Source organism: Candida oxycetoniae (genome assembly GCF_023343755.2).
Source record: "Candida oxycetoniae strain CBS 10844 chromosome Unknown scaffold30, whole genome shotgun sequence".
NCBI classification, from domain to species: Eukaryota; Fungi; Ascomycota; class Pichiomycetes; order Serinales; family Debaryomycetaceae; genus Lodderomyces; species Lodderomyces oxycetoniae.
In genome coordinates this window covers 69,350-85,217 of record NW_026055437.1, presented here as the reverse complement: position 1 = coordinate 85,217, position 15,868 = coordinate 69,350, and the positions used below count along the sequence as shown (strand labels likewise).

The 15,868-nt window shown below is 36.4% G+C and overlaps 9 protein-coding genes across 9 annotated transcripts; 5 read left to right on the top strand and 4 right to left on the bottom strand. All coding sequences in view use genetic code 12, as the record gives it.

The window, feature by feature from the left end:
• Positions 1–51: 51 nt before the first annotated feature.
• On the bottom strand, positions 52–2,061 carry KAR3 (Kar3p; the record flags this gene model as incomplete). Its single annotated transcript, XM_049323956.1, has 1 exon — positions 52–2,061. The coding sequence occupies one exon, from the start codon at positions 2,059–2,061 to the stop codon at positions 52–54; it is 2,010 nt and encodes a 669-aa protein (XP_049180251.1).
• Positions 2,062–2,327: 266 nt separating this feature from the next.
• RRP15 (Rrp15p) lies at positions 2,328–3,113 on the top strand (the record flags this gene model as incomplete). The annotated part of the gene is made up of 1 exon (XM_049323955.1): positions 2,328–3,113. The coding sequence occupies one exon, from the start codon at positions 2,328–2,330 to the stop codon at positions 3,111–3,113; it is 786 nt and encodes a 261-aa protein (XP_049180250.1).
• Positions 3,114–3,802: 689 nt separating this feature from the next.
• Positions 3,803–4,954, top strand: SGT1 (co-chaperone; the record flags this gene model as incomplete). The annotated part of the gene is made up of 1 exon (XM_049323954.1): positions 3,803–4,954. One exon carries the CDS (start codon positions 3,803–3,805, stop codon positions 4,952–4,954), a length of 1,152 nt encoding a protein of 383 aa, XP_049180249.1.
• A 116-nt stretch (positions 4,955–5,070) lies between these two features.
• Positions 5,071–5,454, bottom strand: KGF56_002695 (uncharacterized protein; the record flags this gene model as incomplete). Its single annotated transcript, XM_049323953.1, has 1 exon — positions 5,071–5,454. One exon carries the CDS (start codon positions 5,452–5,454, stop codon positions 5,071–5,073), a length of 384 nt encoding a protein of 127 aa, XP_049180248.1.
• A 73-nt stretch (positions 5,455–5,527) lies between these two features.
• On the top strand, positions 5,528–6,295 carry GLO2 (hydroxyacylglutathione hydrolase; the record flags this gene model as incomplete). Its single annotated transcript, XM_049323952.1, has 1 exon — positions 5,528–6,295. One exon carries the CDS (start codon positions 5,528–5,530, stop codon positions 6,293–6,295), a length of 768 nt encoding a protein of 255 aa, XP_049180247.1.
• Positions 6,296–6,481: 186 nt separating this feature from the next.
• On the bottom strand, positions 6,482–7,216 carry KGF56_002693 (uncharacterized protein; the record flags this gene model as incomplete). The annotated part of the gene is made up of 1 exon (XM_049323950.1): positions 6,482–7,216. One exon carries the CDS (start codon positions 7,214–7,216, stop codon positions 6,482–6,484), a length of 735 nt encoding a protein of 244 aa, XP_049180246.1.
• Positions 7,217–8,760: 1,544 nt separating this feature from the next.
• Positions 8,761–9,420, top strand: TIM23 (protein transporter; the record flags this gene model as incomplete). The annotated part of the gene is made up of 1 exon (XM_049323949.1): positions 8,761–9,420. The coding sequence occupies one exon, from the start codon at positions 8,761–8,763 to the stop codon at positions 9,418–9,420; it is 660 nt and encodes a 219-aa protein (XP_049180245.1).
• Positions 9,421–9,612: 192 nt separating this feature from the next.
• SMM1 (Smm1p) lies at positions 9,613–10,914 on the bottom strand (the record flags this gene model as incomplete). Its single annotated transcript, XM_049323948.1, has 1 exon — positions 9,613–10,914. The coding sequence occupies one exon, from the start codon at positions 10,912–10,914 to the stop codon at positions 9,613–9,615; it is 1,302 nt and encodes a 433-aa protein (XP_049180244.1).
• Positions 10,915–14,119: 3,205 nt separating this feature from the next.
• KGF56_002690 (uncharacterized protein) lies at positions 14,120–15,427 on the top strand (the record flags this gene model as incomplete). The annotated part of the gene is made up of 1 exon (XM_049323947.1): positions 14,120–15,427. One exon carries the CDS (start codon positions 14,120–14,122, stop codon positions 15,425–15,427), a length of 1,308 nt encoding a protein of 435 aa, XP_049180243.1.
• Positions 15,428–15,868: the final 441 nt, after the last annotated feature.

Genomic DNA, 15,868 nt, shown 5'->3' with positions numbered 1-15,868 from the left:
AATATCGAAATCAACATCAGAAAAAACCAATACCTTTTGTACATATACCGTTTACCCTAATTTTGTGTTATTCACTTTTGTAGCAAATCGTAGAGAGTTCATTGTCTCATTGAAGTCCGAACTCAATGGTGACACATTAACAAACATTAAAGTTTTTGAGTTACCACCTAGACTATGTTTTAATAGATAAGTCAACTTGGAGTTTCTATAAGGTATATGAGAAGCTTGAGTTGAGTTTAATGAAGAAATAACATCACCGAGTGCCGAAAGTGATTTGTTTATAGCTTGAGTTTCTTTCAAGCGTTCTCCTTCCACTTGAGAAACACTTATCCGTTCTGAGCCTGCTAGATCAATGAGATTGAGTGTTCCAAAAGTCTGAGTTTTAGTGGCTCTATTATACCCATTGACGTCCATAATAAATATCGAGTGTGACCTCGAAGACTTGTCATTTGACTTGGTCGCAGCTGTGCTTCTTCGACTATTAACCTGAGCTAATAGCCTATTTGCCTGCTCTGGCGATGTGATTGGTACAGTTTTTATATTGGTAACACTTGTTTTGCAATTGATATCATCGTGCTTGATTTCATGCTTTTCACCAGGTTGTGGATCAAGCAAGTCCACAATACTCTCGTTGTAAATTTCAACAAATCTTCCTGTAATTTCATAAGACCATTGTTGCAGCTGTTCCTTGAGTTCTTTGATGTCATCAAAGATCTTTTTGATGGATAGTGGAATCATCCCATTTGAAGGGTTGGACATTGTAAAGGTCTTTCCCGATCCAGTTTGTCCATATGCAAATACACAAACATTCTGTCCATCAATGCAACTTTGTATGAGTTGAGAATACTCTTCAAATATATGTTCGTTGCCCTTGGTCATGGAAAAAATCTTGTCAAATTGGAAGGTATAGGTGGTGTTACTACATTTAGAAATGCCCACATTGTCCTTAGTTAGTGTCAACTCTTGTTTCCCTTCTTCATTTAGATCATCGTCAGAGAGTGCAAAGTTCATCAATCGGGAACCTTCTGGTACTGCTCTAATCCGACAAAACACTCTTATGTTCCCTTTCAACTCTTGTAAAAGAGAGTGCAAAACGCGCCTCTTAGTTTCTTGACCAATCAACTCGCTTTTCATTCTTTGAATTTCAAACTGCATTCTCTTGGATTCTTCACTTCTTTCTAAGGATGCAGATTCGAGATTGGACAACTCTTGTTTCTTTGCTATAATTTGTTGTTCAAAGTTATTGATTTCTTGTTCCTTTTCCGAGTTCTTGGTTGTTAGTTGCTTTAGTATTTGTTCATACTTTACTAAATCTTGTTTATAATGGGGAATATCCTTACTATTGAAACTTGTGGTAGCAGTCTCTAGTGTTACAATGGACTGATTTATCGTCTCTATTTCTCTCTCGTGATCAGCAATTTGCTCCTTAATAAGATCTAGAGATTGCTTCTCTTGCGCTTCGTGTTGCTTTTGAAATAGGTTTATTTTCACTTGCAAATTTTGATCTAGCCTACTACTTTGGTCTTTTATATTTTCAACTTGCTGAGTTAATTGGTCAATTTCCACCAAGTACTCTGATTTTTTCTTTGTTAAAAACTCATCAATTTGCAAAGCAATTTCCTCTTTTCTAGCGTTGAGCCTCTTTTTATGCTGCATCATCATTTCCTGGCTATTTATTTCAAATTTCCTTTTCAATTCTGTCATAGAAGACTCTTCATAATCACCCAACTTTGCAATACTCATTTTTATATCTGATAACTTTCTTTCAAGACTTAGATATTTACTCTCTTCTGTAAAGTTGTTCAAGATTTGTGTCTCTATTTGTGTTCTCAATGTAATTGAACTCGTATTCATTTGGTCCAATTCCTGTTGTTTCTCATAAATAAGCAGTCGTAGCTTCTGACTTTCACAAAGTGTATTTGAATTCTGAGACGCTGGTCTACTAGATAACCGTCGCATCTTGTGTGAATTGGGCAAATTATTCGACTTGACTGAACTTTTATTAAATAGTCCAGCTTTTACCACATTAATATTCTCCTTATTATCCAGACTAGCCTTCATTTTGGCAAGCTATAATGGTATAACTATTTCAAACTTGTCCTCCTAAATCTCTTGATTTCTTAAATCTGTTTTGTTTTTGTTTCAAATTTTGACGTGGAAATGTCGCAGCTGTTGAGAATGTCGTCGGAAATTGGGGAAAATAATTCGCGATGAGGTAACGACAAAATTTCAAAAGCGATGAGCTTACAGGAGAAGAAGAAGAAGAAGAAGAAGAAGAAGAACTTAGAAAGGTTGAACTGGGTAGTATTTGACAGAACTGTTTACTAATGACGAGCCCTACTACAAAGGCAAAGAACAAGATACAAAAGTCCAAATCAATACTAAAAAATAAACCAAAACTAGATGGTAACGAGAAAGAAACTACCGTAAAGGAGAAAGAAACTATTGTAAAGAAAAAAGTAGTAGACAAAGACGGCATTGTAGAAGAGGCAGACAATGATTTGGACCAATTATCAGATTTAGACGATGAAGATGAAGTTGACATTGCAAATGAATCAGATGAGGGGGACTCACTTGAAGAGGACATTGCGGAATCCGAGTCAGGTGAGGGGGACTCGGAGGATGAGGAATTACCCTCGAGGAAGAAGCAAAAGAAAAACAAGGACGATGGTTCAGAGTCTTTTGCTAATGCATTCAACTCCATCATCAACTCTAAATTGAAAGCATACGATAGAAAAGACCCAATATTAGCTCGGAATAAAACAACAATAAAAAAATTAGAAAGTGAGAAATTGGAAAACAAAGCCAAAAAGGCGTTATTGGTAGAAAGGAAACAGTTTCATGATAAGCATAGGGTAAAACATTTATTGCCAGTAGCAGCTGAAAATGGAGATTCACTCAATGTGAGATCAACGCTAGAAAAGGAGAAACAATTAAAGAAATTGGCTCAAAGAGGAGTGGTTAAGTTGTTTAATGCTATATTATCTACACAAATTCAAACTGCTCAAGAAGTGGGGAAGGAGAAAGTTGGACAAGCAAAGAGAGAAGAATTGATGAATGATGTTTCAAAGGAGAAGTTTTTAGACTTGATTGCTGCTGCTGGGGAAGATTAAGTGGGAGATTGCTAGTAGCATGATAACACCTTGACCGACACTATCGATCGACACTATCGAGCGAAGCGAGATAGTGGAGCACACTAGCTGCCACCACTAGCTGCCACCACTAGCTGCCACCACTAGCTGCCACTATTAGCTGCCACTATTAGCTGCCACTATTAACTGCCACCACTAGCTGCCGCCACTAGCTGCCGCCACTAGCTGCCACTAACTAGCTGCCGCCACTAGCTATAGTAATCAAACGCAACATCTCGCTCTGCTCGATGGTGGCTGCTCGCTCCATCTCTATGCTTAAAAAGGAAGCAGATTTATTTTGCTTTTAGTGAGCAAATAAACATATCTAATTGGTTTCTCTAGAACTACTCTTTAGTTTACCTTTTCCGAAGCGGATAAGGTAACTCTACAATCAGAGACTTGATCTCATGATGGATTGTGCTTTAATGAAAGCCTTGTAAACTTGACACGCTTGGTAGCTTTTAATCACGTGAAAAACACAACCCTTCTTCTACCAAGTCACGAATATCATTGATGAGAGTGATTTTGGTTCATTTGAGCATATTCTAAACAGAGGTTAGTTCTAGTTTGCAGATAAGTAAAGATTATTGACTTGTCAATATAGAGTTAAAGTATTGCTGTTTGTGAGCTCGTTTTGTTTTCTTTAAGCAAAATCCATTTTTCAATCAATAATGGCGGTTCTGCAAAGTATCAAACATGGTGACGATGCCATAAAGGATAAGGACTTTCTTGGTGCAATACAATACTACACCCAAGCGATTAAAGAAAGCCCACAAGCATTTCAAGCGTTTGTGAAAAGATCAGTGGCGTACATGAAGTTGAAGAACCTCGACCTTGCCAAAAAGGATATTTCTACTGCATTCACAATAGCAAATGAAAGAGGCAGGAGATCTGATATTGGATTATGCTATTTCAGGCTTGCATTGATTTACTATCAAGAAAAAAAGCTAAAGTTGGCCTTAAGTCAGTTGAATAAGGCAATTGAGTATGATTGTAAGGAATCTACAGTTAAAATGTGGAAGGATAAATGTGAGTATGATTTGAAGACACACCCAGAATGGGATATTGGAGGAGAAGGTAATGATGACGGTAATAATGGCGATGATGATGATGATGATGATGGTATTGGTATTGGTATGAATCTTGAAGAGGAGCAGAAAAATGAGGTGGTTCCTCAAAAGTCATCGAATATTGAGGAGATGAACAAAATTGCACCAATGAGTGTAAAGATACGTGAAGATTGGTACCAGTCTTCAGATGAAGTGATAATAACAATTTATGCCAAGAATGTAGAAGAGGATAAACTAAAAGTTCAATTCGATAAGGATTCCCTTTCAGTCTCATTCCCTAGTGCCACTGGCTCTGAATACCACTACGATCTAGATCCATTATATGGAGAAATACAAGTTTCAGACTCAAAATACAAGATATACTCAACAAAATTAGAGATAACATTAAAGAAACGGAATCCCGGAAAATGGCCCGCATTGGAGAAGGGAAATGGAAACGAATCACTGAACACCAAATCAATTGGAGAAGGAAAAGAGCAGAGTATAAATGGTGCACCAGCATATCCATCGAGTGCCAAAAAGAAAATTAATTGGGACAATTTTCAAGTTGAGGAAGATAAGGGTGATAGTGAACCAAATCAATTTTTCCAAAAGATATTTCAAGATATGGATGATGACTCAAGAAGGGCAATGATGAAGTCTTACATTCAAAGTAACGGTACAGTTCTAACTACTAGTTGGGAAGAGGCCCGTGATAAGGAGTTTGAAACTTCACCTCCAGAAGGAATGATTGCTAAGAAATGGGGCCAATAGACAAAGGGAACAAAAGTGGAAAAACTTTCTCTCCTTTTTCTATTTGAAAGCTTGCCGAAATGAGAGACACCCTTAAAAGGTGGTAGTAGTAGCCTGGTGACCCCTAATTTGGTTTATCACCGTCTTCTCTTTAGTAAAACTGGCAATAATATTATATAACTTACCCATATGACTTTTTCTTCTTCCTCTTCTTCTTCCTCTTCTTCCTCTTCTTCTTCCTCTTCTTCCTCCTCTTCTTCCTCTTCTTCCTCCTCTTCTTCTTCCTCTTCTTCCTCCTCTTCTTCCTCCTCTTCTTCTTCCTCTTCTTCCTCCTCTTCTTCCTCCTCTTCTTCTTCCTCTTCTTCCTCCTCTTCTTCTTCCTCTTCTTCCTCCTCTTCTTCTTCTTTTTGTATTCTTTTTTTTCTCTCTCTTAAATTTTTCAGTTTGCTGACTACCATACTTTTTTTCTTGCTTTCTTGCTTTCTTTGTACTGTTGGTTCATTCAGAACGTGTATGTTCATTCGCCAATATCTCGGTTTGAGATCGCCATTTTTGTCTTTGATTGGGAAAAGCACTAGTTTATTTATTCGCAATATGCATGTCTTGCCAATCCCCATGAGGTGGGGCCATGGAGATAATTATTCTTATTTGATAATTGACGATAAGAGTAAAAGTGCTTGGTTAATTGATCCAGCTGTACCAAAGGAAGTGATCTCATATCTCAAGGAACAAAAACCACATTATGAATTAAAAGCCATTGTCAATACTCATCATCACTACGATCATTCTGATGGCAACGAAGAGTTTCATAGGAAATATCCTGATTTGCCAATTATTGCTGGAAAGGACTCACCTTTTGTCACTTACACGCCATCGCATGAAGAGATTATTGATTTGGGTGATGATTTATCAATTACCGCTTTGCACACTCCCTGTCATACCCAGGACTCTATTTGTTATTTTGTTCAAGATACCAAAACAGGTGAAAAAGCGGTTTTCACGGGTGACACCTTATTTATTAGTGGTTGTGGGAGATTCTTTGAAGGCACTGGCGCTGAAATGAATAAGGCGTTAAATCAAGTGTTGGCCAAATTACCCAAGGATACCAAAGTGTATCCGGGACATGAATACACTAAATCCAACGTTAAGTTTTCCAAGAAAATATTGGATAATGAGGCTATCAAGGCATTAGAGGCGTATTGTCAAACGCATGAACATACAACGGGGAAGTTTACTATTGGTGATGAGTTAAAGTTTAACCCTTTTATGATGTTGCAGGATCATCAAGTTATGGAAAAGACAGGATTGACTCAATCGGATGATATTATGACTAGATTGAGGGAGATGAAGAATAACTCATGAGATTGGCAGAAAGGGAGAGAGAAAAAAAAGTAAGGGGGGTGATAACCGGTAGATGTGTACATGTATACCTTATGGAAAATGCAATTATTTATATTTATGCAACGTCTCTTTTTCCTCCTCCTCCTTCTTCTCCTCCTCCTTCTTGTGGCAGCTAATGTGCTCGATAGTGTTCTCCTCTTCCCTTTGTCATATTCTCACAAAGTTTGGCTTTTGATCATTGTCAACCAATAATTCCGGCTGCCAGATCTCGATCAACTCCAAATCATACTCGAATTTTCCCATTGCAAACCTCTCGTATTCTTCAAATATTCCACTTAAACACCATCCTTGTAGTAGTTTCCTCATTAGCCCAACCAATAGTCCTGTTCTATGCTTTCCTTTGTTTGAATGAATCAATATTGGATAATTTGACTTATTCAAAATCAACTGTAGTGCCAAAGTGAGACTAGCTAGAGTTTGTTCATATTCTTCTAGTTTATTAAATGGTTCCCGCAGAGATTCGACTAGCAAGTTATGAAACTTAATTGTGTTTTGATTTTCAATCCATTGAATGTATTGGTTTAAAATCTCCATCGTACCATCCTTATCCTTTTTAACCTTTTTTTTCTTATCTACTCGAAGATTTTGATGATGGCCCAAATCGCCCAAATAGATTATTGTCTTTAAGTTTAATTGCTGAAGAAAGGGGTAGTTTATAGGCATGGGGAACCCAGATCTATATATACCATCTTCAACAAGTGAAAAATTTAATGGCGGTACAAGATTTATTGCAATATGTGTGGGGGAACTTCTAGATTCAAAGCAACAAGAAGAAGAAGGAGAAGAAGAATTCGGCTTTGTCGGCAGAGTATCTTTTGAGTCTATAGCCTCCTTTTCTTTTTCAACAGTTATGCTTGAAATGGGCTCTAATATGCTCATCATTTCCTTTGTAATTATAACTTACCTACTCTCTTCTACCCTGAAATGATTCATCTCCATTGACTCAAACCGAGCCCCGAAAATTTTAAAGAGATAATTTTTTTTTCTTTTTTCTGTTGGAGTTTATGTGCAGGATTACAATTGGACATCTAGATGATTGCTCGTATGACCATTAACTTGGGGAATAGTCAATCAGGAATTAAGCCCTGTTTATATATTCGAAAGAGGAATGTGAGACCATTGATGGTAGTGAGATATGGTTAAGGAATGTGAGACCATTGAGATATGGTTAAGGAATGTCAGAGAAATAAAAACAATGGTGTGATGTATGTGAGTGGGGTATATATGAGTGGGGTATATATGAGTAGTATGTAATAGTCAAGGCTCTTGTCTTTTGAGTTACTCAATTTTCTCTTTTCATGTTTGGGGGAGGGGATTTCAACTTTTTTATATATTCTTATCCCGACTCTCCTATTATCGGTGTTGAATCACATTCAGTTGGTTCTAGGGGTTAAATCACATTCAGTTTGTTCTAGCAGCTAAGTCCATTCTAGCCATTTTAGGTGAATAGTACTCATTGAGACAATTTTTGAGCTTTTTCCTGTACAAACCCGTCTCCAATTGATACATAACAATTGCACACATGTTATACGTAACTGTCTGTTCTCTTTACTCGCAGCTATTTCATGAGTAAGGTGATAGTATATAAGAATCAGATTAAATGAACAAAATTGAAAGAATTCTCTCTCTCAATCTCAAATGGGCATAAAATCATCCATGCATCGCGAGATCAAGATCTGGATAAGAAGAACTTTATGCTAATAATTAGCCAACCATGACTGGTCATATCAAGGTACAAAGTGTTGCTCCACAATCGAGCAGAGCGAGGTAGTGGAGCATCATTAAGAGAATAGTAAAGAAGCACTGGAGACAACACTGTGAGAGACTGAACGTAAGTAAAGTCAGTGCTGCTCTACTATCGAACAGAGCGAGGTAGTGTTGCTAGTGTCGGGGTAGTCAGTGCTGCTAGTGTCAGTCAGTGCTGCTCAATAGTGTCAAGTCACATTAAGAAATGGTCCACATCTACCCAACACCTTCCAATCGATAATTCAAACTAGTTATCATTTCTGTACTCCTCAAGATATACTTATTTGAGTACGTCTTAACAGCCAATTACCAGGGTCATGATGATAGGTCTCATGAGAGTAAACCGTTTTTGTCGATTTTGCAACTTTTAACTGACTTCTCTAAAAACATTACACAAAAAAATTTTTTTAAATTTTTCAATCTTGAAAAAAAAAAAAAAAAGCACCATTACAAGTTTTCTTTGGTTATCAAGAGCTTTCTTTACTGCTAGCAAATACAATAGTCTCAACCATACCTTTAAAGTGGCTGCCTCTTAAGCGGAAAGCATTAAAACTTTTGAGCAAGACCATTTAGTGAAGAAAACCATACGGGTTTGATTTTTCTCTTTTTTTTGTTTTTTTTTTTTTTTCAGTGTTTTGCCCTTGCAATTTTAATACCATCGCCAATTATTGAAACCTAAAATGTCTTGGATATTTGGCAAACCAACCCAATCAAAAGAATCAGATGATGAGTTAAAACAGCAGCTAGGATTCGATCCTAAAGAAGTAAGTGATATTCAAACGGTGATATCTAGTGGAGCAGCAACTCCTTCTAATATATCATCATTTTCCTCGGCATTACTTCACCCATTAGCTGGGTTAGAAAAAGGTATTGAATATCTTGATTTAGAGGAAGAGAAACTTAATACCGTAGAAGGTTCTAAAGGTTTGATTCCAAGTAGATCATGGACGGACGATTTATGTTATGGTACAGGAGCAGTTTACCTCATGGGATTAGGAATAGGTGGTTTATTTGGGTTACAACAAGGTATATCTACAGTGCCATCGCCAGCACCAGGTAAAGTTAAGCTCAATCATATTTTGAACAACATTACTAAAAGAGGGCCATTTTTGGGAAATTCCGCTGGTGTTTTAGCATTAACTTATAATTTGATTGATTCTACTATTGATGCAATTAGAGAGAAACATGATGATTCCAATTCAGTGGTTGCAGGTGCTTTAGCAGGAGCTTTATTTAGAAGTAGTCGTGGGTTGAAGCCGATGGTTTATTCTAGTGTTATGATGGCAGGAGCCGCTGGAATTTGGTGTAGTCTCAAGCGTTCCATACAAGAGCAACATTAATTAGAGTGGAACAGATAAAAAGAGAAGGAAAAGAAAGAAAAAAAACTGGAAGAGGTAGAGTTATAGAAGTCAATGTGTAGTGAGATGCTCTGTAAATATATGCTGCAAAAATTTGTTGTTGTTGAAAAAGGTGCTTTTCTTAATATTGTCTTCCCACCTCTCCTTCACTATTTTCATTTTCTTATCCTTGGTTTAGTTGACTTCAATCTTCTGTCTCTTTATCTGGCTCTCCTCATTTATTTCCTTTTTCTTGTGTTTATCCGAAGCCTGCCTCTTCCTAGGAGTTACAGTGTCATATAGGTCTGCTAACATTGTTTTTTCATCCCATTGTTCAAAATATTGAGCCATTTCAACACCTCTTTGCTCCATATTCCTGTTGTACTCCTCCTGAGACCAAAATTGAGCACGTTGGCAATTCCTATTCATGATAGAAAAAACCCTATCCTTGATCACTTCTCCATCTTCTATTTTCTTTGTTTCCTTGTCAATTTCGGCAATCACCATTCTCATTTGGTCAAACGATTTCAGCTGAGCCAAAGATGTAAAATATTTAGATTTTCCCACAATCATATTCAAAATGACATATTTTGTGTTGGGAAAATTGCCGTATTTTTCGCTCAATTTGAAAATCTGTGAAATTGATTGTGCTTGAGTGATGGGAAATGATGATGATGATGATGATGAGGAGGAGAATATTGAAGGGTTTGCTTCTGCTGCTTCTCCAATCATTATTGAAATCTTTTCATTTTTCATTGCTTTCTGAAGGTTGGCCAAATCTTGTTTACCTTGGAAGTTCCCATTAAGAATTACTGATACCCCAAAGCCTTGTATCATTGGAATAAGACGAGGCAAGTAATTCCATATCGGATCCTGTCTATTCCGCATTATGGGAGTTCGACAATGGATAGTTAAATTAGATATACCAGTTTGACAAATTTTTTCAACCAAAGCAAATGTTGCTTCATAGTTCGGTAGAAGTCTGATTTTACAACTTATTGGTTTATTATTTGGTTTGCCTATTCTATTCACCAAATTAGTTAATATTGAACACAACAAATCGGGAGTTTTCAATAGTTCTGCACCCATACCTGAGTGCGTTGAGAATGATTTGGGACATCCGCAATTCAAGTCTATTCCCTCTACATCATCAATAACTTTCCTAGCTGCTTCGACTGCAAGATCGGGAGAGCTTGTTCCCAACTGTAATATCAATTTACCTGTTTCATTTGGATGTTTTCGAAATATAATCACCTCTTCTTCTTCCTGTTGTTGTTTTGGCGATTGTTCTTTCTTCTTGATATGTTTGTTTGGGGTAACAAAATCAATTGTTCCAAGTTTAGCATTGACTTTTCTTTCGCTGGTGATTAGTTTTTTATCAATCAATTCGGGTGACCAAACCAAATCGCATCCATACTGTAGCGATAATAGCCGCATAGGCAATTCCCCAGTGCGAACCATAGGTGCTAGACATACTTTATTTGTATATTCCAACATTCTTCTGTGCATAATAGTCAAAACTCTCCCGTCTTCCGTCTCTTACCTATGGGTTTGTATGTCATATATGTTTACCAAGCTTACAATATGGAATGCTCTGAAAAAAAAAAGAATAGAAAAAAAAAAAAAAAAAAAGAAATAAAAAGATTTTGAAGAGATGAGGTAGGGGAAAAAACGTTATCTATCTTATCTGCGGTGGGATTTAATAAACAACACCGCCAAAGGAATTGATTTAAGCACCACGCCGGACACTATCAACACTATCAACACTATCGGGCAAAGCGAGATAGTGTTGCAACAAGTTGCAAAGTGTTGCTCCACTATCGAGCAACACTATCGAGCAAAGCGAGATAGTGTTGTAACAGCTACAAAGTGTTGGTAATAAATAGTCTCACTCTGCTCGATAGTATTTCAACTAGCTACAAAGTATTGCTCCACTACAGAACAAAGCGAGATAGTGTTGTAAGAAGCTACAAAGTATTGCTCCACTATCGAACAATACTATCTCGCTCTGCTCGATAGTGTTGATAGTGTTGATAGTGTTGATATCTCGCTTTCCTCGATATAAATAGAAGTGACCTAATAAGCACGGATACTCACGTGATGTTTACCATAATAGAGGGGGTGGGGGGGTAGACAACTCAACACATTGTGTCAACTCCGTAGCGCAACAATTACGAAGAGAGTTATAAGTCATAGTCCAGATATCGCTATCGTTGTAACTTAATGGAAAGGAATTTCCAGATCATATAAACAAAAAAAAAAAAAAAAAAAAAAAGAAATGCAGGCAGTAGCGCCGTAGCGATGTGTTTACTACGAAGGCGCGTGCGTGGCGCGAAGTGTTGTATAGTTTTTGTGTGCAAGGGACAGTAGAAAAAAGGGGATGGGGCGAATTTATTTCAATTACCAAAGAGAGAGAAAAGAACGAAAAGAAAAAATGTGATAATCACGACTATAATATTGGATGCAAAAATAATACCTAACGATAAAACAAAAAAACGCGGGGAGAGAGATCACTGATTAGTGGGAATTTGTCACATATTTTCAGGGAGTCATGGAGTTTGTGGGGTAAGAGAGTTGTAATATAGACATTTTGAAAAAGTTCTCAAACATTCAAGCGTCATTAAACGAAGATTATTTAAAGTTGTGTCGTATTGCATTGTTTTTGTAGCATCAACGGTAATTGGCAACTGTTAGTTACAGTTGGCATAAGTAATGGGAGGGAATTGAATAAAAGACAAGTAGTCTAGCGAGTCCTGGTGAACATCACTCAACCCCTTGTGTTTAATCACTTTGCGAGTCTATCTAATTCTTTTATCCAATCACCTGCATTACGATTGTAATTCAAATTGTAGTTAAATAGTTGATACCTGTATTAAAATAATAATAACGGAAGAGAAAAAATAAATATATATAATAATAATAAAGGATGCACATGCCGCTTTGTGTTAGGTAAGAATTTTTTTTTTTTTTTCCTTTCTGGTAAAGGGACAGGGCGCCGCCCAAGATACCGAATTTAAGTCAAATATCAAACCGTTAATTAGCAAAAGTAGAGTCCAACAGATTGAAGGTCACTTAAAACCTGGAATCAACTATCAAGTAGCAAATGAGAGTTCATTGAGTTTAAAAAGATGCCGATAAAAGCCTTGGTCAGTGCTAATACTACTCCGCCCTATTGCTTTATCCTTATGCTATTACTACTGCTTTCTCCCCACACACACAAACGCATATGTATATTGGGTGACAATGTCAACTGCAATGAAACATCAGCCATAAACCATCAACCATCAACATACAGAGTTGTCATTATATAATGTCGCTTTTTCTATTGTCATGTTTTCTTTTTGTTTTTCTTAAGTTTTATTTAGTCGCTACTGGGTAATACAGAAATTTAAAATCGAGTCATTCAAAAAGCTCTTTTTTTGATGCATATTATACTTCTACACTGGTTAGCATTTATTCTAAAGGAAATTCAATTCAAGTATACAAAACTGATGCTATGACCAAGCTGACTATTTAGAAAGAACCCGCTTGCTTTATGCTCTATGGGCTTTATCGCCCCTAAGTGATTTTCTTATTTTCCGTTTGTTTTTTTTTTTTTTTTGCTTTTTTTTTTCTTGCATTGAGTTTAGTTGGTGGCAATGAATCTCACATTCAATGCATACTGATGTATGCATATACCGATAAACTATTGTCCTAACCACTCTAAAAAAAAAAAAAAGAAAAGAAAAGAAGATTAAGCTAGTTGCCCTGCCCGTTGATGTTTCAAAAAATCCAATTTCTTTTAGGCCGACAAAAAAATTTCTACTTCTTTCAGATAAGAAAAAAAAAAAAAAAAAAAAAAAAAAAAAAAAAAAAAGAAAAAGGAAATTAGTAGGAACTGGTGTTATTATTGTACATTGTCTTACTATGAATTCCTGATCAGCAGTGGGCGAGTCGCTAGTGGGTCACTCGTCATTAGGACCCTCAATTGAATATTTTACCATTGAGTGTCTTGCAATTGAGTTTATTGCCATTGAGTTTATTGCCATTGAGTTTATTTCCAATTGGGTATATTTCCATTGAGTACATTTTCAATTGCGTATGAGTGATAATTTATTCTAAGCTGTTGTTTAATCTTACTTGCATTTCGACAACAATAAATCAACTACCTCTACGTAAAAGCTCAATTCGAAATGAATGGCCCCTTCTTAAGTGCAAGAAGATGAAAAAAAAATTTTCATTTCAGCCTCAAACTCTCCAGCATCTGAATACGCATCTATATTACCTCTATTCATAGCCACCAATGGAATAGACTCCTATAACACCAACATTCTTTTCCTTGTCTTTTTCTCATATGACAACAAAACAGCCATTACTAATCAGTTATTATCAATCAGTCATTATCCAACAGTAACAATTATTGTAACTTCCATCTCATCACGAATGTTTCAATACTGCATATATAGTTCTCAAGATGACTGCCCCCCATTTACAGTATTTTTTTATTTCTTTTCTCGCAAAAAGGAATTTTTAATGCAAATCAGCTTAAATGATTTAAAAAATTTTTTTTTTTTTTTTTTTTTTTTTGGCTCTGCTCTTAAATATATAAATAAATTTTTTGACAATTCCAATTTGATACCTTTTGGTCTACTTTCTTTCTGATTCAATTGGAAACCTTCAGTTGAAGAGAGATATTAGATAGACTCTTTGGACTTTAAATATAATGTCATTCAATTATCCTCTGAATTTTGCAAATACAGTTACTACAAAGAAATATCTATATCTTACTAATATGAGCGATTCAAGTTTAATACCAAGTTGTCCAAACACCCCAAATAATTTAGAAGATCAAGCAATGCTTATGATGAAGGCACCTAGGAAGTCACACAGTTTCCCAGAAATAATGAATCAACCTGCTGTTGAGATTGACGCTATAGCTGGTGGAACAAACTCAGCTATGGTATCATCACAGCCGTCGCTATCACAACCATTATCACCACCCTTGTCGCCATATCAGACTAATGCCGAGTTGAATACTGCGAAATTGGTGGCTCAGCCTTTGATAGAATTACCACAACAACCACTGCCTACAACAGCAGCAGCTGTATCAGCATCATCAGCATCATCAACAACTCTCACTGTTACACCTCCTCCTGCACTATTGGAAAATTTAGAAAATTTAACGCCAACTTCCACACCTACACCTACACCTACCTTTACATCACTTCTTAATACAAAAAAAGAATACGTTTTGGAAAATTACAAAGACTACAAATTAACCATCAACGTTAAACCTAACAAAAACTATTATCAGAGTCATTTCGAGTTTTTGGATAAATATTATACGAGTGGTAGTATGGCTGATAAGAGCTATACCTCCATCCCACTCCCAGTACGTAGGTACAAGAAACGGACTTTGGCAACACCATTGGCGTACGAATCAACTGGTGACATACCCGAGGAACCTCTTGAGAAAAATACCATCAAGAGAAAAAGAATTACCAAAACAAGAGAAATATTTGATAACAGTGATACCGATTTTACTACAACAACATCACCACCACCAAAGAAGAGAAAAAGAAGAGTCACCAACACTAATGGTGCAACCTCCTTCTCCTCGCCATCTATCCCTATTGCAATTCAACAACAAATGTTAATTGACGAGTCAATACCTGACTATTCGCCAAATGCAAAAGAGACATTACCACCAGACAATCACAAATGTCTTAAAATTGAATGGAAGGGACAACCGATGGATTTATCTAATGATCCAAACTTATCGAAATATACCAACCTTCACCCAGCAGAAATTCAATTGGCAAGTATTTTAAGATTACCACTTGCAGTATACATGGATTCTAAAAGAAGATTATTTTTTGAAAAAGTATCTAAGGTGAAGTTGGGAAAGCAATTTAGACGAACCGATGCACAAAAGGCGTGTAGGATTGATGTTAACAAAGCACTGAGGCTTTTTGCTGCGTTTGAGAAAGTAGGATGGTTGAATGATGATTTGTTTAAGAAGTACCTTTGAAATATAAAGGAGAGCTAGAGATTAACAATTAACAAGTGATTACGAGAGGGAGGAGGGGTAAAAGAGGTAGATCAATGTATCAATTTTTCAGTTCTAAAATTACACCTATTTATTTTTTTATGATATAGGTTTTGGGGATCTATCAATATGGGACATGTTTTAATGTTGTTTACTGTTTAAAAAGAAAAAAAAGGGAGAATGAGGGAAAGAAAAGACAATAGAAGCCCACGGTGTGGGTATATTACAAAAATGCCTAATTACTTAAAGGGCGATGGAAGGGTATTTTTTAGACAGGGGGGTGTTTTAGATTTGGGATTAGAAATTGAAAGGTAAATGGATTATTTTGGAAAGGGGAAAAAAAGAAAAAAAAATTAGGGAAAACGGCAAAATGTGTTAATGGTATTTAAAGGATTATTAAATTTACAAGAGAGGAGGCTTCAA